At 47.1% G+C, this 20,555-nt stretch overlaps 1 protein-coding gene across 3 annotated transcripts in view; it reads left to right on the top strand.

Moving 5' to 3' along the window:
• LOC115144792 (receptor-type tyrosine-protein phosphatase zeta-like) overlaps positions 1 to 20,555 on the top strand; it is a 97,714-nt gene that overhangs the window by 32,486 nt on the left and 44,673 nt on the right. For all 3 annotated transcript variants that reach the window (XM_029685860.2, XM_029685859.2, XM_029685857.2), the window contains exons 3-4: positions 15,537 to 15,716; positions 16,205 to 16,356. In XM_029685860.2, coding sequence (XP_029541720.1) covers positions 15,537 to 15,716; positions 16,205 to 16,356 — 332 coding nt within the window. The remainder of the gene's footprint in view (positions 1 to 15,536; positions 15,717 to 16,204; positions 16,357 to 20,555) is intronic.

The raw sequence follows: 20,555 nt of genomic DNA, 5'->3' as shown, positions 1-20,555 counted from the left end.
CTCCATTCCAGCCATTATTATGTCCTCCTCTCAGCAGCCTCTACTGACACACACAACCCCCCGGGACACCTGGGACTTTCTTCTCGAGGGACTCTGCTTTAGTTTTTTTCAGCCATGGAGAATTTCCTGTGCTAGTCTCTGGGACCCATATTCGGAAAGTAGGGCACATTAAGCTCCTGGTTGGGAGCTGCTGTTTAGCCTAGCGGTGCTTATCTGATCTGTTTTGGATGAGACATGACATGTGTTACGAGTAACCAGTACAACATAGACTGTATGATGTGTAGTAAAAATATGTGTATTTCTCTTCAATTACAGTAGATACCGTTTATATTATTGGCATGATAATATTATATGCAGAGTTGCCAAAGAGTGAGTAATAAAGCATATTCTACAAAATCGATGTATAATTTTGCATGGGAATTTACTATGAATATTTACTATGCCCCTCAGGCAGTGGCACACAATCATCTATCTTTCTTCCCCATCTATCTCGCAGTCTTTCACGAGATATGACAAGGAAAAATATCCTCTCTTCCCCCTCTATCACTCTGTTCTCCCCTCTCCCGCTTCCCTTTTGCTCTCTTTACCACACAGCTCTCCCATACCTCCCCTCTCGTCTCGCTCAGTGTCACAACAAACTGAATCTGCTTGACACACGAGACTGGCACAACAATGGGGGCATTATGGGGCCAGGGGGGCAGGCAGATGGGGACACCCCACATCCAGACTGCCAATGCCAGCTTAAACATGCCCCTGCCCCACCCCCACGCCCCTGCCCGACTGTCCTTGATAAACTTTGATCTATAGGCCTATTGCATAAATAGCATCAAGAGAGTACCCAGTGCTGGTCCAATGGCCCTATGAACGCTACACTGACCCTTGAATAACTAACATTAAAAGTGATCCCAGATAATGTTCAATGTTGCCATTGTCATTTAACTGCTCTAACCTTGGCTCTTGGACCCGATACGGACCTATACGTGGACCTGGATCTGGATTGGGGCCATATGGGGAACGGTAAGGGTTATTTTGATGAGGGTCAAGGTCATTGGGGCCCAGAGCCTAGCCGTGGCGGGAGCCTGCAGCCTCTAGGCCAATGTCCATGCCATTGGCGTTGGAAGAGCCACATAGGGAGTGGTCAGGGACAGGGGTCGAATAGTTTTGATCTCATGCTGCAGAACCCTGAAAAGGTTTTGCATCGCCTTCCACTGTCGCTCCTGTTGTTCGGCCTCCCACTCCAGCCTGATGTCTTACGCCTGCTGCAAGACATCAGGCTGCTCCTGAACAGAAGGGCCATCTCCTCCAATGAGGTCACCCCTGGATCGTCTGGTATGGGCCCTCTTCCTTCAGCCCAGCCTGGAGAGGTGGTCCATGTGGTCCCTGTCCTGGTTTTTCTTTGTACCGTATTGGTCCAATGTTTGGTCCTCTTGTTTTTAAAAACAAAAAGATAAATCAAATGAACCTAAGCTAAGCAACCGCTACTCTTCTGATCATCCCACTGCTGCCACCATATGTCAGGGAGGCAACGACCAAAGAGGCAACGAGAGACAGCTGAGTAGGGTGCAATCAATATATGAGTTTTATTCCTCGAATTTGAAAGGCTGCATACTGGCTGAATACCAGGCGGTGATGCAACCAGTCAAGATGCTCAACATGGTGCAGCTGTAGAACTTTGAGGATCTGAGGGCCCATTCCAAATCTTTTCAGCCTCCTGAGGGGGAAGAAGCATTGTTGTTCCCTCTTCACAACTGTGTTGGTGTGTGTGGACCATGATAGATTCTTAGCGATGTGGACACAGAGGAATGTAAGCTCTCGAACCACTCCACTACAACCCAGTCAATGTGATGGAGGCGTGCTCAGGCCTACCACCGTCATGTCGTCACTCCACTACAACCCAGTCAATGTGATGGAGGCGTGCTCAGGCCTACCACCGTCATGTCGTCACTCCACTACAACCCAGTCAATGTGATGGAGGCGTGCTCAGGCCTACCACCGTCATGTCGTCACTCCACTACAACCCAGTCAATGTGATGGAGGCGTGCTCAGGCCTACCACCGTCATGTCGTCACTCCACTACAACCCAGTCAATGTGATGGAGGTGTGCTCAGGCCTACCACCGTCATGTCGTCACTCCACTACAACCCAGTCAATGTGATGGAGGTGTGCTCAGGCCTACCACCGTCATGTCGTCACTCCACTACAACCCAGTCAATGTGATGGAGGCGTGCTCAGGCTTACCACCGTCATGTCGTCACACCACTACAACCCAGTCAATGTGATGGAGGCGTGCTCAGGCCTACCACCGTCATGTCGTCACTCCACTACAACCCAGTCAATGTGATGGAGGCGTGCTCAGGCCTACCACCGTCATGTCGTCACTCCACTACAACCCAGTCAATGTGATGGAGGCGTGCTCAGGCCTACCACCGTCATGTCGTCACTCCACTACAACCCAGTCAATGTGATGGAGGCGTGCTCAGGCCTACCACCGTCATGTCGTCACTCCACTACAACCCAGTCAATGTGATGGAGGCGTGCTCAGGCCTACCACAGTCATGTCGTAACTCCACTACAACCCAGTCAATGTGATGGAGGCGTGCTCAGGCCTACCACCGTCATGTCGTAACTCCACTACAACCCAGTCAATGTGATGGAGGCGTGCTCAGGCCTACCACCGTCATGTCGTCACTCCACTACAACCCAGTCAATGTGATGGAGGCGTGCTCAGGCCTACCACCGTCACTCCACTACAACCCAGTCAAATTTTTTTACATCAAATTAAAAAAAAATATTGGTCACATGCAGATGGTTAGCAGAAATGCTTGTGTTTCTAGTTCCAACCATGCAGTAATTTCTAACAAGTAATATAACAATTTCACAACAACTACCTTATACACACAAGTGTAAAGGAATGAACGAGAATATGTACATATAAATATATGGATGAGCAATGGCCACGCGGCACAGGCAAGATGCAGTAGATGGTATAGAGTACAGTATATTCATATGAAATGTAGGGTATGTAAACATGATATAAAGTGGTATTGTTTAAAGTGACTAGTCATACATTTATTACATCCAAATGTTAATTATAAAAGTGGCTCGAGATTGAATCTGTATGTTGGCAGATGCCACTAAATGTTAGTGATGGCCTTTTAACAGTCTGATGGCAGTCTGATGGCTTTTTTGCCACATATACATAACTTTTACATGTACATTTTACATACACATTTTGCATACATGGTATTTTTATATAAATCAGTCACGTAACAATAATACACTACCAAACATAAACTATTTAATCCCAACCCTCAGCCACTCCCACCAGCCCATCCCACCTATCCCCATAGACCTCAGCTCTTTAATCCCACCCTCAGCCTCTCTCAGCCCATCCCACCTATCACCATAGACCTCAGCTCTTTAATCCCACCCCTCTGCCACTCTCAGCCCATCCCACCTATCACAGACCTCAGCTCTTTAATCCCACCCCTTCTGCCACTCTCAGCCCATCCCACCTATCACCATAGACCTCAGCTCTTTAATCCTGCCACTCTCAGCCCATCCTACCTATCCCCATAGACCTCAGATCTTTAATCCCACCCCTCTGCCACTCTCAGCCCATCCCACCTATCACCATAGACCTCAGCTCTTTAATCCCACCCCTCAGCCACTCTCAGCCCATCCCACCTATCACCATGGACCTCAGCTCTTTAATCCCACCCCTCAGCCACTCTCAGCCCATCCCACCTATCACCATAGACCTCAGCTCTTTAATCCCGCCACTCTCAGCCCATCCCACCTATCACAGACCTCAGCTCTTTAATCCCACCCCTCTGCCACTCTCAGCCCATCCCACCTATCACCATAGACCTCAGCTCTTTAATCCCACCCCTCTGCCACTCTCAGCCCATCCCACCTATCCCCATAGACCTCAGATCTTTAATCACACCCCTCTGCCACTCTCAGCCCATCCCACCTATCACCATAGACCTCAGCTCTTTAATCCCACCCCTCAGCCACTCTCAGCCCATCCCACCTATCACCATAGACCTCAGCTCTTTAATCCCACCCCTCAGCCACTCTCAGCCCATCCCACCTATCACCATAGACCTCAGCTCTTTAATCCCACCCCTCTGCCACTCTCAGCCCATCCCATCTATCACCATAGACCTCAGCTCTTTAATCCCACCCCTCTGCCACTCTCAAACCCATCCCACCTATCACCATAGACCTCAGCTCTTTAATCCCACCTATCACCATAGACCACCCTCGTTTGGATTCCATGTGCTGTGTATTTTTTTTGTGTTTTACGTAATTTTTCAACCTTTTCTAATCGCATATTATCCACAGATCTTGGAGGGTTCAGGTTTCACAAGATTTTGGTCATGAAAAAGGAAACTATGGCATGTATTTTATATCACTATCATGCACACGCACCCTCACACATAAGGATGGCTCTGTTGTGGAAAGACTGATACATGTTTGATAGTGTCTTGATGCTGTATTGTTTGTCCTTCATGTTCTAATACTTTAATGTTACACCTTCCTTGTGTTTTTTGTAAAAAATAAATAAAAAAAGAGACCTAAGACGACAACATGGCAACACAACATGACAACAACATGGTGGCAACAAAACATGACAACAACATGGTAGCAACACATGTCAGCAGCGCAACATGGTAGCAGCACAAAACAGGGTACAAATATTATTGGGCACAGACAACAGCACAAAGGGTAAGAATGTAGATACAACCATACATCACGTAAAGCAGCCACAACTGTCAGTAAGAGTGTCCATGATTGCGTCTTTGAATGAAGAGATTGAGATAAAACTGTCGAGTTTGAGTGTTTGCAGCTCGTTCCAGTCGCTAGCTACAGCAAACTGGAAAGAGAAGCAACCCAGGGATGCGCTTTGGGGACCTTTAACAGAATGTGACTGACAGAACGGGTGTTGTATGTGGAGGATGAGAGCTGCAGTAGATATCTCAGATACGGGGGAGTGAAGCCTAAGATGGTTTTAGAAATAAGCAGGTATACAGAGATGACCAGTTTACCGAAGAGTATAGAGTCCAGTGATGTGTCCTATAAGGAGCATTGGTGGCAAAGCTGATGGCCAAATGGTGAAGAACATCTAGCCGCTCGAGAACACCCTTACCTGCCGATCTATAAATTTACGCCTCCATACTCGAGCAATCTACCTATTGAACATGTTGAAGAGACTAAACCGCTGGGTGTCACTCTAGATAGCAAACTATCATGGTCAACACAAATAAACTCATTGGCTACTAAAATGGTAAGAGGTCTGCCCATGATAAAGCGTTGCTCTGCTTTTGTGATATCTCAGTCAACCAGACAGGTCCTACAGGCCCTAGTTTTGTCGCACCTGAACTACTGTCCAGTTGTGTGGTCATGTGTGACAAAGGACATAGGAAAATTGCAGTTGATCCAAAATAGAGCAGCACACATTGCACTTAGATGTACAGTACACGGAGGGTGAGTGTTAATGACTTGCATGTCAGTCTCTCCTGGCTCAAATTTGAGGAGAGATTGACTGCATCACTATTGGTCTTTGTGTGAGGTGTTTGTGTTGAAGGTACCGAACTGTCTGTTCAAGCAGTTGGCACACAGTTTGAACATGTGTCATTATCACACAAGACATGCAACCAGAGGTCTCTTCACAGTCCCCTTGTCCAGAACAGAGGCAGGGAAACACAGTATTAAATAAAGCCATGACTAAATAGACAGGGACTGTGGAGACACACAGACATTTTTATGCATTTGCGATTGTATTATGTACTGTATTATGTATGTGATGTTTGGTTAGGATACGATTGTATTATGTACTGTATTATGTATGTGATGTTTGGTTAGGATACGATTGTATTATGTACTGTATTATGTATGTGATGTTTGGTTAGGATACGATTGTATTATGTACTGTATTATGTATGTGATGTTTGGTTAGGATACGATTGTGATATGTGGTTGTCTCGCCTGGCTATCTTAAGATGAATGCACTGGCTGTTGTCTGCTGAATGACTCAATTATAATGTAAATGTGGTGCTATTTATGTATATTATGTATTTTATTTGTTGTTGTGTTTCCTGTTTGGACCCCAGGAAGAGTAATCTAATTGGGGATCCTAATAAATACTAAATGACTAAATAGGCCCTCTGGAAATTAAATTTTGCTCCATTGCTGCTCAGCTGCCCGCAGCCCTGTTCTGTGAGAAGATAGTGAGTCACTCAGCCACGGAGCGAGGGGAGGGTTGAGCCTGCCACGAGGAAAGGGGACAGTGAGAGTCACTCAGCCACGGAGCGAGGGGAGGGTTGAGCCTGCCATGAGGAAAGGGGACAGTGAGAGTCACTCAGACACGGAGCGAGGGGAGGGTTGAGCCTGCCATGAGGAAAGGGGACAGTGAGAGTCACTCAGCCACGGAGCGAGGGGAGGGTTGAGCCTGCCATGAGGAAAGGGGACAGTGAGAGTCACTCAGCCACGGAGCGAGGGGAGGGTTGAGCCTGCCATGAGGAAAGGGGACAGTGAGAGTCACTCAGCCACGGAGTGAGGGGAGGGTTGAGCCTGCCATGAGGAAAGGGGACAGTGAGAGTCACTCAGCCACGAGGGGAGGGTTGAGCCTGCCATGAGGAAAGGGGACAGTGAGAGTCACTCAGCCACGGAGCGAGGGGAGGGTTGAGCCTGCCATGAGGAAAGTGAGAGTCACTCGGCCACGGAGCGAGGGGAGGGTTGAGCCTGCCATGAGGAAAGGGGACAGTGAAGGGATGTGGAACGGGAGGTCAGTAAGGTCGAAGAGGCAGCTGGGTAGGGGCTGAGTGGGTAGGCCTGGAGGAGAGACGGAGAGAGAAATAAACAAAGTAGTGATTAGAGACCTGGGGGGGGGTGGGGGTTGCAGTGAGATTAGTAGGTGAACAGCCTCTATTAAAGATGAGGTCAAGTGCTTTGCCTGCATTGTGAGTGCGAGGGGACTGGGAAAGAGTGAGGTCAGAAGAGAAAAGGAATGGAAAGAAAGAGGTGGAATGAAATGAATCAAAGGCAGACATCGGGAGGTTGAAGTTACTGGATACCATTTTATGTCTCTGAGAGAAGTTTGAAGGAAGTTGTTAACTAGCATTAGCCTTGTTGGCCGCATATTTGTCAGGACCCGGTTACGAACCCGGGTCTCCGGAGTGAGAAACAGTCACTTAACCAACTGAGCCACGAATAGTCGGCAGAACCCAGAAGATGAGGCAGACACAGCAGTACTTGAGACGGTGTATTTTAATGAAGTAAAAAGTGAAGTTCTTCAGGAAAACATGTAACTCCACAACCTCAAAAGGAATCCTACAAGAACAAAGGTAATCCTCCAAGACAAAAAAGGTAAATCCACAAGGTGGAAGGTAAAGCACAAAAAGCCTCAAAAAGATACTCAAAAAACAAACAAACAAGAACAAAAAACAGAATTCCACAAGAGCGTCCACCGGGATCAACAAGAGTTCTCAGAGTACTAGGGCTGGGTGCTAACATACAAACACAGAGCAAAGAACTGAGGAAAACAAAGGGTTTAAATACAATCAGGGGAAACGAGGCACAGGTGCAAATAATAATGGGGATCAAGGGAAAACAAAAGGTCAAAAGGCACAATGGGGGCATCTAGTGACCAAAAACCGGAACAACCCTGGCCAAATCCTGACAGAATCCCCCCCTAGGAACGGCTCCTGACGTTCCTACCAGCTCTCTCAGGGTGGAGGGCCCTGAACTGACGAATGAGGTCAGGGTCCAGTATGTCTTTGGCAGGAACCCAGGAGCGCTCCTCGGGACCGTAGCCTTCCCAGTCCACCAGATACTGCCAGGACCGCTGCACCCGGCGGGAATCCAGTATCCGATGGACGGTATAAGCCGGCTGGCCTCCAATGACACGAGGCGGAGGGGGAGGTCTGTCTGCTGGGACAAGGGGAGAAAAAACAACAGGTTTTAATAAGGAAATGTGAAACGTGGGATTAATCTTAAGGGATCTGGGTAAGTGTAGGCGATAAGAAACTGGGTTAACTCTCCTGGCAACCTTAAAGGGACCGATGTATTTTTGGGACAGCTTGCGAAACTCCACCCGTAGTGGTAAGTCTCTTGTGGAGAGCCAGACTCTCTGGCTGGGGCGCAGGGTAGGCCCGGGACGGCGACGTCTGTTGGCTTGTTGTTGGTACCTCTGTGAGGAACGCATAAGATTAAGACGGGTCTTCCTCCACATAAGCCGACAGCGTCTGACGAACTTCAAGGCTGAAGGCACTCTGACTTCTGCCTCCTGGTCCGGGAACAATGGAGGGGCATAGCCAAACTGACACTCGTGCGGGGACATACCAGTGGAGGAGGAGCGCAAGGTGTTGTGCGCGTATTCGGCCCAAACAATGAAGGACGACCATGTGGACGGGTTGTTACGAGTCATACATCGGAGGGTGGTTTCCAGCTCTTGATTCATCCTCTCAGTTTGGCCGTTGGACTCCGGATGGTACCCTGAAGATAGACTGGCAGAAGCCCCCATGAGTTGGCAGAAGGCCTTCCAAAACCTAGAGGCGAACTGGGGACCTCTGTCAGAAACCATATCTTGAGGAATGCCGAAGACTCGGAACACATGATTAATTACCAACTCAGCCGTTTCCTTGGCAGAAGGTAACTTAGTCAGAGGGATGAACCTGGCCGCCTTTGAAAACCTGTCGATAATGACTAGGATAGTAGTATTGCCATGGGATGGAGGAAGGCCAGTAATGAAGTCCAACGAGATATGGGACCAGGGTCTGTGGGGAACAGGTAAAAGGGTGAAGGAGTCCTTGCGGGCGGAGGTGAGAAGATTTGCCCTGGCAGCACACGGGGCAGGCATTGACGAAAGTGGCAACGTCTTCTCTTATGGTAGGCCACCAGAACTTACGCTGGATGAACTCCAAGGTGCGACCTACGCCCGGGTGACAGGTGAGGCGAGAGGAGTGCCCCCACAGAAGGACCTGAGTCCTCACTGCCTTGGGGACAAACAACCGATTGGCAGGACCTCCTTTCGGGTCCGGTTCAATAGCTTGAGCTCGTCTCACAGTATCCTCAACTTGCCACGAGATCGGAGCCACGATCTTAGCAGCAGGAAGGACAGGCATGTCCGTGTCATCTCGAATGGCAGGAGCGTAGACTCGGGACAGGGCATCCGGTTTGAGATTCTTCGACCCGGGCCGATAGGTGAGGATAAACTGGAATCGGTTGAAGAAGAGAGACCATCTAGCTTGTCTAGAGTTCAACCGCTTCGCCTGCTGGATATACTCCAGATTTTTGTGGTCCGTAAGCACTTGAAACGGGTGAGAAGCCCTCGAGCCAGTGTCTCCATTCCTTCAATGCCATCTTAACCGCTAGGAGTTCACGATCCCCCACATCGTAGTTCCTCTCAGCCGGGGTAAGCCGGTGTGAGAAGAAAGCGCACGGATGAAGCTTCTTGTCTTCACCCTCTGAGACAGGACAGCTCCAACACCAACCTCTGAGGCGTCTACCTCCACCACAAACGGTTCATCCGTAGTCGGTAGTATCAGGATGGGAGCAGAGAGGACGCGCTGCTTGAGTCCTTGGAAGGCCGTCTCAGCTTCTCTTCCCCACAAAAACCTTGCATTGCCACCCTTGGTTAAAGCTGAGAGAGGGGCTGCCACCAAGCTGAAGTTCTTGATGAACTTGCGGTAAAAGTTAGTGAAGCCCAGGAAACGCTGAACTTCCTTTACGGATTTGGGGGTGGGCCAATCCGCTACCGCCCCTACCTTCCTGGGGTCCATTTGGACTCGACCGGGTTCCACTACAAATCCCAGGAATTGTACTCGGGATGAATGGAATTCACATTTTTCCGGCTTAACGTACAGATGGCTGTCTAGGAGGCGTTTGAGTACTTGTCTGACATGCTTAGTGTGTTCTTGAAGAGAGCTCGAAAAGATGAGGATGTCATCCAAGTAAACGAACACAAATATGTTAAGCATATCCCTAAGCACATCGTTTATGAGCGCTTGGAACACCGCTGGGGCGTTGGTCAGGCCGAAGGGCATCACCAAGTATTCATAGTGACCAGTAGGCGTGTTGAAAGCGGTCTTCCACTCGTCACCAGGTCTGATCCGCACAAGATGGTATGCGTTCCGCAGGTCAAGCTTAGTGAAAACAACTGCTTCCTGGAGCAGCTCGAAGGCTGTGGCCATAAGGGGTAGCGGGTAACGGTTACGGACGGTTATGGCATTGAGTCCCCGGTAGTCGATGCAAGGACGTAATCCACCGTCTTTCTTGGCCACAAAGAAAAACCCTGCTCCCGCCGGGGAGGTGGATGGACGCATGAGGCCTGCTTCCAGAGCGTCCTTGATGTAGGTATCCATAGCAGCTCGTTCGGGTGGAGATAGGGAAAAGATCCGACCCCTGGGAGGGCAAGTGCCCGGAAACAGTTCGATGGGGCAATCATAAGGTCTATGGGGTGGTAGCATGGTGGCCCTCTGTTTGCTAAATACCAGTTTGAGGTCATGGTAACACTCGGGAACTCGGGTCAGGGCGATGGATTCTAAAGACTCGGGAGTAGAACTCGGGGAATTCGGGAAAATACAAGTAGCTTGGCACGTAGGACCCCACTGCTTGATAGTGCCCACAGACCAGTCGATGTGAGGGTTATGGCTGTGAAGCCAGGGGTATCCAAGGACGAGAGGGAACTCGGAACAGGAGATCAAATGAAAGTTCATCAATTCCTGGTGTTGTGAAACTGAAAGTCGCAAGGAGGTAGTGACATGAGTGACAAGTCCAGATCCCAAAGGGCTTCCATCCAATGTAGTAACCCTCATGGGGTCACTTAGAGGTTCAGAGGGAACGCCATTCTCCTTCGCCCAGACACCATCCATGAAGTTACCTGCGGCTCCAGAGTCTACCAAGGCTTGAAGGTGAAGCTTGTGGTTGTCCCAGGAAAGGGTGACTGGAATGAGCAGACGGGAGTTGGACGGATGGGAGGAGGTTATGTTTCCCGTTACAGTTCCTCCCGGTCTGTACGGGACAGAGCGTTTCCCTGGAGCCCGGGACACGTGGAACGGAAATGGCCCGGTTTGCCGCAATATAGACAGCGTCGCTCCCTCATCCGGCGGTCTCTCTCAGCCTGGGAGATGCGTCCAATCTGCATGGGTTCCGGTGGAGCCAGCGAGGATAAAGGTGGGGACTCGGAGCTGGGACTGATAGGGGCTAGAGGTCTACGGTTGAGTTCTCTCTCTCTCAGACGCTGGTCAATGCGTGAGGCCAACTTGATCAGGGACTCGAGATTGTCCGGTGGTTCCCGAGTGGCCAGTTCATCTTGGATAGTGTCGGAAAGGCCTTTCAGAAAGCACACCGTGAGCGCCTCGTTGTTCCAGCCACTCGCTGCTGCCACCGTGCGGAACTGGATAGCATAGTCCGTCACGCTGCGCCGACCTTGGTGGAGAGTCAGGAGCTGTTTGGCTGAGTCAGGACCACTGCTTGGGCCTTGAAACACTCGTTTGAATTCCTCAGCAAAGGCAGAGTAGCTGGCACAGCAGGAACTATGGGCATCCCACACAGCAGTAGCCCAGGCCAGGGCTTTTTCCGACAGCAGGGTGATGATATATGCGATCTTAGACCGGTCAGTGGGGAACGACGAGGGTTGCAGCTCGAAGGAGAGAGAACATTGGGTGAGAAACCCTTTACAAGCACTTGGATAACCTGAGAACCGTTGGGGAGGTGGAAGACGAGGTTCAGCCAGAGGGTTAACTGCCATGGGTACGTGATTCTGAGGTACTGGGACGGGAACTGTTGCCGGGGTAAGTCGATCAGATATCTGCTTTATGGAAGTCAGCATCTCCGACAGAAGATGAGAATGTCTAGCCATTAAGGCCTCTTGCTGAACCAGGGCGGCTTCGTGGCGTTGGACAGTCTCCTGGTGGTGGGACAGCATGGCAACAAGGTCCTGGGAACTGGCTGCCTCTGGGTTCATTTTTGGCTCTGTGTTTCTGTCAGGACCCGGTTACGAACCCGGGTCTCCGGAGTGAGAAACAGTCACTTAACCAACTGAGCCACGAATAGTCGGCAGAACCCAGAAGATGAGGCAGACACAGCAGTACTTGAGACAGTGTATTTTAATGAAGTAAAAAGTGAAGTTCTTCAGGAAAACATGTAACTCCACAACCTCAAAAGGAATCCTACAAGAACAAAGGTAATCCTCCAAGACAAAAAAGGTAAATCCACAAGGTGGAAGGTAAAGCACAAAAAGCCTCAAAAGATACTCAAAAAACAAACAAACAAGAACAAAAAACAGAATTCCACAAGAGCGTCCACCGGGATCAACAAGAGTACTAGGGCTGGGTGCTAACATACAAACACAGAGCAAAGAACTGAGGAAAACAAAGGGTTTAAATACAATCAGGGGAAACGAGGCACAGGTGCAAATAATAATGGGGATCAAGGGAAAACAAAAGGTCAAAAGGCACAATGGGGGCATCTAGTGACCAAAAACCGGAACAACCCTGGCCAAATCCTGACAATATTGGCAGTTCCAAATGTTGTCGGACCCCAGGAATTCCACATGGGTTGTGCACCCATTGTACACTAAATTAGAAGGGTTGCAGATACGGGGTTGGGAGCATCTGTAAAACCTACAGGGAGAGGAGCCAACAGGGATAGAAAACACACACACACGTAGTTGACATCTACAAAAGAGTACAATGAGATCATCTGAAAATAACTAAGATACTAAACTGAGAGAGTGGCGTGAAGCCTCCCTCTCATAACTTGTATTTATTCGTTTTTCACATAGCATTCTATAAAACTTTTATGTGATGTTCAATAACATATTTTTTCCAACATCCAAATATCTACAATATTGTGACACAAGCTTTTAAACTGTGCAATAGCTACTTCTATTGGTGTGGCCTCATTTTATACTTTGTCGAAAAAGGTCTCTCCCTCACACACACACACACACACACACACACACACACCAGCAGCAGCAACTTATAATTGCCCACAACAGACAGATGATGAAGAATAGACTGTTGCATCCTGTCCCCTCTGCTGCTGTGTGTGTGTAGCCATTGACATGCTAATGGTCTGACCCAGAACCCAGTATGACCTCATTCAGCGACATTGTCCTCTGGCGGTTGTCTGCAGTATGTGGACCCCATGACTTACAGTACATTCAGTTAGAAAAGGAAATAAAATGCTGCTAGTAAATCAAATCAAATTGCTTTGTTAATGTGCTTTGTTAACACGTGTAGACTAACAGTGAAATGCTTATTTACGGACCCTTCCCAACAATGCTGAGACAAAAATGTAGAAGAAATTAAGTGTGCGTGTGTGTCTGATCCCTTCAGAAGGTGTGTGTGCAGTAAGTATGTTTACATACTTACAGTATGTAGCCTAAGCAATGCATCCCAAATATATCTGGTGGAAACTTCCAGGCAAGCGAAATAAACAACACCCGTACTCAGTGATGTTTGGGTGAGTGTTCTTGTTTTAGCCAGGCTGTGTTGGCTATGCCATGCCAGACATAGGCTAGGTGTTGGCTAAAGGAGAAACAGACTGGCAACCAGGCTTAACAGGATAAGTTGCGTTACAGGAGAAGCAATGAAGCAACTCAGAAAGGCACTTTAGGCTGCCCATACAACGAAGTGGTAGGCCTGATCACCGGAAATTATGAGACAGCCTATAGGGAGGAGGTCAGAGAACTGGCAGTGTGGTGCCAGGACAACAACCTCTCCCTCAATGTGAGCAAGACAAAGGAGCTGATCGTGGACTACAGGAAAATGTGGGCCGAACAGGCCCCCATTAACATCAACAGTGCTGTAGTGGAGCGGATCGAGAGATTCAAGTTCCTTTGTGTCCACATCACCAACGAACTATCATAGTCCAAACATACCAAGACAGTCGTGAAGAGGGCATGACAAAACCTTATCCCCTCAGGAGACTGAGAAGATTTGGTATGGGTCCTCAGATCCTCAAAAGGTTCTACAGCTGCTCCATCGAGAGCATCCCGACAGGTTGCATCACCGCCTGGTATGGCAACTGCTCGGCATCTGAGCGTAAGGCGCTACAGAGGGTAGTGCGTACGGCCCAGTACATCAAGGGGGCTAAGCTCCCTGCAGCAATCCAGGACCTATATAATAGGCGTGGTCAGAGGAAAGCCCATACAATTGTCAGAGACTCCAGTCACCCAAGTCAGACTGTTTTCTCTGCTAACCTGTACCCCTGCACAATGATTTGGTACAGGTACCCCCTGTGTATAGCCTCGTTATTATTGTGTTACTTTTTATTATATTTGACTTTAGTTTATTTGGCAAATCTTTTCTTAACTCTTCTTGAACTGCACTGTTGGTGAAGGGCTTGTAAGTATTTCATGGTAAGGTCTACACTTGTTGTATTCGGCACGTGTGACAAATAAAATTTGATTTACACTCAAAACGATATTGCTAGCCCCTTAGTTGATTCCAGTTGGAACATTCAAAGCAAAGAATAACCAAGAGCAGATGTTGAATGAAAGTTAATTTAAGTATTTATCAACATATTAGTCCTAACATGAAACATTGGCATTGCATGAAGTTGTTCTCTCGTGTGGAACAGGCACATCAGTGCTATGCACAACCCCAGATCAACGCTAGCCCTTTCCCCTAAGCTCTTCATGTTGATCTGAAAGAATTGGATTGGACTCGATTCAACTGCACAACAAATCATCCAATCCACGATAACTTGAATCAGGTATCGGTGCTGGGATAAAACCAAAATCTGCACACCCTGTGGGTCCCCCAGGAATGGCTTAAGAAACTCCACAGTTCTAAATCAAGTTTCAAATCAAATTTTATTTGTCACTTGTTTTGTAAACAACAGGTGTAGACTAACAGTGAAATTCTTACTTATGGGCCCTTCCCATCAACGCAGAGATACAAGAAAATAGAGAAATAATAGAAACATAATAATAAAAGCAACGATAACTTGGCTATATACAAGGGGCACCAGTACTGAGTCCATGTGCAGTGGTACGAGTTAATTGAGGTAGATATGTACATATAACAAGGAATAAAGTGACTAGGCAACAGGATAGATAATTAACAGAAGCAGCAGCGTATATGTGATTAGTCAAAAAGGTTTGTGCACAAAGGGTAATTGCAGATAGTCCGGGTAACTATTTAACTAACTATTTAGCATTCTTATTGCTTGGGGGTAGAAGCTGTTCAGGGTACTGTTGGGTCCAGACTGCAACAGCAGAGTGAACAGTCTATGGGCAGTGTGCACTACCCTCTATCACCCCAGTGAAATCCCATCAAAGCAGACACACCTGAAGGTGATTAGCTCATTAGCTCCCCACAGGAGCACACCTGCAACCAGTTAGTGCGTGATTAGAGAGGAAGAAACCCGAGTAAACTTCCGAAAAAGGGAAAACAAATCGGTTGTGTTTTGTAATGGATAACTGCATATGTACTTGTTTTGGGCAAGTTCATATAGCTGAGGCACCACCAAATATGTTTCTACTATGCATTAAACACATTTCAACTCTCTCCCGGCAGGGACTCTAAACCAAAACAACTGGGCCAACAAGTACCCATCATGCAGCAATGCTAGACAGTCGCCCATCAACATCGAGGAGGAGCTGACACAGGTCAAAGTTCAGTTCCAAAAACTGGAGTTTGAGGGCTGGGAGGAGGCGATGTCTGATATGACCACCATCAAGAATGATGGCAAGACCGGTATGAGCTCTCAGGTCACCAGAAGTCTCATCATAAAACCAGCCAGTAATGAAACTGAAAAGCTAAAGTAATACAATAAAATAATCAACCATTAAGTCAGCTAGCTATTCAGTAGCCACACTGCCTGTCTCTGAGCCTGGTGGTCTGGGTCTTAATTACAGTCTAATTATAATATATACAAATATTGAGCATTGTTGTTATAGTGTATACGTATGGCACTTTTTAAACTGATGGTACAATTACTTGGTTCTGGTGGGGAGATGATTGAAGGTGTTTTTCCCTTTCTTGGTATGAAATTGGCATGAAATATAATACCCTACATGCTGTGAATGTAAATATGTGTGTGAATGTGCGCGTATGTGCATGTACATGTGAGAGCAAGTGTTCTCCATTGGCAGGCTTCAGGCCGCATCAATATACTGTGTGTGGGTGTATGTGTATATTGGTTAAATAATGCTCAAATAATGCTCTGTGTGTGTTCTCTCCAGTGGCGGTGAACCCAGAGGGGGACTTCTATGTGAGTGGAGGGGGGCTGAGGGGCAGGTTTAAGGTGGGGAGAATCACCTTCCACTGGGGCCTCTGTAAGGCTTCCTCAGAGGGCTCCGAGCACAGTCTCAGTGGGGTCAAGTACCCCCTGGAGGTAAGACCTGACTCTCACTCATTATTTCCCCATTCTGATTGATTGTTTTATAGTCAACCAAACTAGGATAAAGTTATAACAGTTAAGTAGTCCAATTTGTAGAACTTTTCATTTATTTAGCACTGTATCAAAATATATTGTAATAAACAGTATTATAAAAATCCATACCGGTATGTGGATCCATTCCAGTATACCTTAAAATAGTATACGTATATCGCCCAGCCTACTCCCAATGACAGTACATAGGATCTCAACCATATCCTGTATCTTGTCTCTGTATTTGTATTTATTATGGATCCCTATTATCAATCAATCAATCAAATGTATTTATAAAGCCCTTTTTACATCAGCCGATGTCACAAAGTGCTGTACAGAAACCCAGCCTAAAACCCCAGACAGCAAGCAATGCAGATGTAGAAGCACGGTGGCTAGGAAAAACTCCCTAGAAAGGCAGGAACCTAGGAAGAAACCTAGAGAGGAACCAGGTTCTAAGGGGTGGCCAGTCCTCTTCAGGTTGTACCGGGTAGAGATTATAACAGAACATGGCCAAGATGTTAAAACGTTCATAGATGACCAGCAGGGTCAGATAATAATAATAATAATAACAGTGGTTGTAGAGGGTGCAACAGGTCAGCACCTCAGGAGTAAATGCCTGTTGGCTTTTCATAGCCAATCATTCAGAGTTGGAGACAGCAGGTGCGGTCCAAAACAGCAGGTCCGGGACAAGGTAGCACATCCAGTGAACAGGCAAGGGTTCCATTTTTTAAACTGGAGCAGCAGCATGACCGGGTGGACTGGGGACAGCAAGGAGTCATCAAGCCAGGTAGTCCTGAGGCATGGTCCTAGGGCTCAGGCCCTCCAAGAGTAGAGATAGAGAGAGAGAATTAGAGAGAGCATACTTAAATGCATACAGGATAAGACAGGATAAATCCTCCAGATATAACAGACTGACCCTATCCCCCAACACAAACTATTGCAACATAAATACTGGAGGCTGAGACAGGAGGGATCGGGAGACAATGTGACCCTGTATGACGATACCCCCGAACAGGGCCAAACAGGCAGGATATAACCCCACCCACTTTGCCAAAGCACAGCTCCCACACCACTAGAGGGATATCTTCAACCACCAACCTACTACCATGAAACAAGCCCAATTATAGCCCCCCAAGATCTCCACCACAAAACCAAGGGGGGCGCTAACCCGGACAGAAAGATCACGTCAGTGACTCAACCCACTCAAGTGACGCACCCCTCCTAGGGATGGCATGGAAGAGCACCAGTAAGCCAGTGACTCAGCCCCTGTAATAGGGTTAGAGGCAGAGAATCCCAGTGTAAAGAGGGGAACCGGCCAGGCAGAGACAGCAAGGGCAGTTCATTGCGCCAGTGCCTTTCTGTTCACCTTCACACCCCTGGACCAGACTACACTCAATCATAGGACCTACTGAAGAGATGAGTCTTCAATAAAGACTTAAAGGTGTAGACCGAGTCTGCAAGTCTCACATGGATAGGCAGACCATTCCATAAAAATTGAGCTCTGTAGGAGAAAGCCCTGCCTCCAGCTGTTTTCTTAGAAATTCTAGGGACATTAAGGAGTTCTGCGTCTCGTGACCATAGCGTACGTGTAGATATGTACGTCAAGACCAAATCGGAAAGATAGGTAGGAGCAAGCCCATGTAATGCTTTGTAGGTTAGCAGGAAAACCTTGAAATCAGCCCGAGCCTTAGCAGGAATCCAGTGTAGAGAGGTTAGCACTGGAGTAATATGATCACATTTTTTGGGTTCTAGTGAAGATTCTAGCAGCTGTGTTTAGCACTAACTGAAGTTTATTTTGTGCTTTTTATGGGTAGCCGTAAAGTAGAGCATTGCCATAGTCTAATCTAGAAGTGACAAAAGCATGGATTTAAAAATAATTGCATAATTGTTGGACAGAAAGTTTCAAAATTTTGGAAAGTTTTACGAAGTTGCAAAAAAGCTGTCCTTGAAATATTCTTGATATGTTCGTCAAAAGAGAGATCAGGGTCCAGAGTAACGCAGAAGTCCTTCACAGTTTTATTTGAGATGACTGTACAACCATCAAGATGAATTGTCAGATCCAACAGAAGATCTGTTTCTTGGGACCTAGAAACAGACAGCATATCTCTTTTGTCTGAGTTTAAAAGTTTTAAAAATTGCCGCCATCCACTTCCTCATGTTTGAAACACAGGCTTCCAGGGACGGCAATTTTGGGGCTTCACCATGATTCATCGAAATGTAAAGCGGTGTATCGTCCGCATAGCAGTGAAAGTTAACATTATGTTTCCGAATGACCCCACCAAGAGATAAAATGTATAGTGAAAACAATAGTGGTCCTGAAACGGAACATTGAGGAACACTGAAATGTACAGTTGATTTGTCAGAAGACAAACCATCCACAGAGACAAACTGATATCTTTCTGACAGATAAGATCTAAACCAGGCCAGAACTTGTTCATGTAGACCAATTTGTTTTCCAATCTCTCCAAAAGAATGTGCTGATCGATGGTATCAAAAGCAGCACTAAGGTCTCGGAGCATGAGGACAGATGCAGAGCCTTGGTCTGACACCATTAAAAGGTCATTTACCACCTTCACGAGTGCAGTCTCAGTGCTTTGATCAAAAACCAGACTGAAGTGTTTCATATACATTGATTGTCTTCAGGAAGGCAGTGAGTTGCAGCGCAACAGCTTTTTCATCAAAGTTGATGAATTTAACACTGCTGAAGTGAAAGGCATCCTCTCTTGGGGAATACTGCTTTTTAGTTAGCTTTGCGACAGCATCAAAAATACATTTTGGATTGTTCTCATTTTCCTTAATTAAGTTGGAAAAATAGGATGATCGAGCAGCAGTGAGGGCTCTTCTGTACTGTCTAGCTAGTCGGAAGACTTCCAGTTTGGTGTAGAGCCATTTCCGTTCCAATTTTCTGGAAGCTTGCTTCAGGGCTCTGGTATTTTCTGTATATCAGGGAGCTAGTTTCTTATGACAAATGTTTTTTGTTTTAGGGGTGCGACTTCATCTAGGGTAAACAGTAGCTCTAAAAAGTGATTGAGTAGGCTGTATAGATTTCATGACTAGAAGCTCAAAATATGAAAACGCAGTCATTTTTTGAAAATTGAAATGTGCTATCGTAAATGTTAGTAACACCTAAGCCTTTGCGGGATGCGCAGGGATATGGTCACTAGTGTAACCAGGAGGAGAGGCCTCATTTAACACAGTCAATTTATCAGGCTTAAGCCATGTTTCAGTCAGGCCAATCACAAGATTATGATCAGTGATTGGTTCATTGACTATAACTAACTGCCTTGGAAGTGAGGGATCTAACATTAAGTAGCCCTATTTTGAGATGTGAGATATCACAATCTCTTTCAGTAATGACAGGAATGGAGGAGGTCTTTATTCTAGTGAGATTGCTAATGCGAACACCGTCTTGTTTAGTTTTACGCAACCTAGATTGATGCACACACACGGTCTCAATGGGGATAGCTGAGCTGACTACACTGACTATGCTAATGGCAGACTCCACTAAGCTGGCAGGGTGGCTAACAGAGTGCAGGTCAGGCAGCAGGCTATCTCATTGTGGAGCTAGAGGAGTTAGAGCCCTGTCTATGTTCATAGATAAGATGAGAGCACCCGTCCAGCTATGATGGAGTCCGTCACTCCTCAGCAGGCCAGGATTGGTCCTGTTTGTGGGTGAGTCCCAGAAAGAGGGCGAATTATCTAAAAATTATATCTGTTGTGAGGGGCAGAAAACAGTTTTCAACCAGCGATTGAGTTGTGAGAGACTGCTGTAGAGCTCATCACTCCCCCTAACTGGGAGGGGGCCAGAGACAGTTACTCGATGCCGACACATCTTTCTAGCTGATTTACACGCTGAATCTATGTTGCGCTTGATGACCTCTGACTGTTTCATCTTAACATTGTTGGTGCCGACGTGGATAACAATATCTCTATACTCTCTACACTCGCAAGTTTTAGCTTTAACCAGCACCATCTTCAGATTAGCTTTAACGTCGGAAGCCCTGCCCCCTGGTAAACAGTGGATGATTGCTGGATGATTCGTTTTAAGTCTAATACTGTGGGTAATGGAGTCGCCAATGACTAGAGTTTTCAATTTGTCAGAGCTAATGGTGGGATGCTTCGGCGTCTCAGACCCCGTAACGGGAGGAGTAGAGACAAGAGAA

This window comes from Oncorhynchus nerka, linkage group LG17 (genome assembly GCF_034236695.1).
Source record: "Oncorhynchus nerka isolate Pitt River linkage group LG17, Oner_Uvic_2.0, whole genome shotgun sequence".
In the NCBI taxonomy this organism is placed as follows: Eukaryota; Metazoa; Chordata; class Actinopteri; order Salmoniformes; family Salmonidae; genus Oncorhynchus; species Oncorhynchus nerka.
The sequence above is the reverse complement of the archived record's forward strand: the minus strand, read 5'-3'. Positions and strand labels throughout refer to the sequence as shown.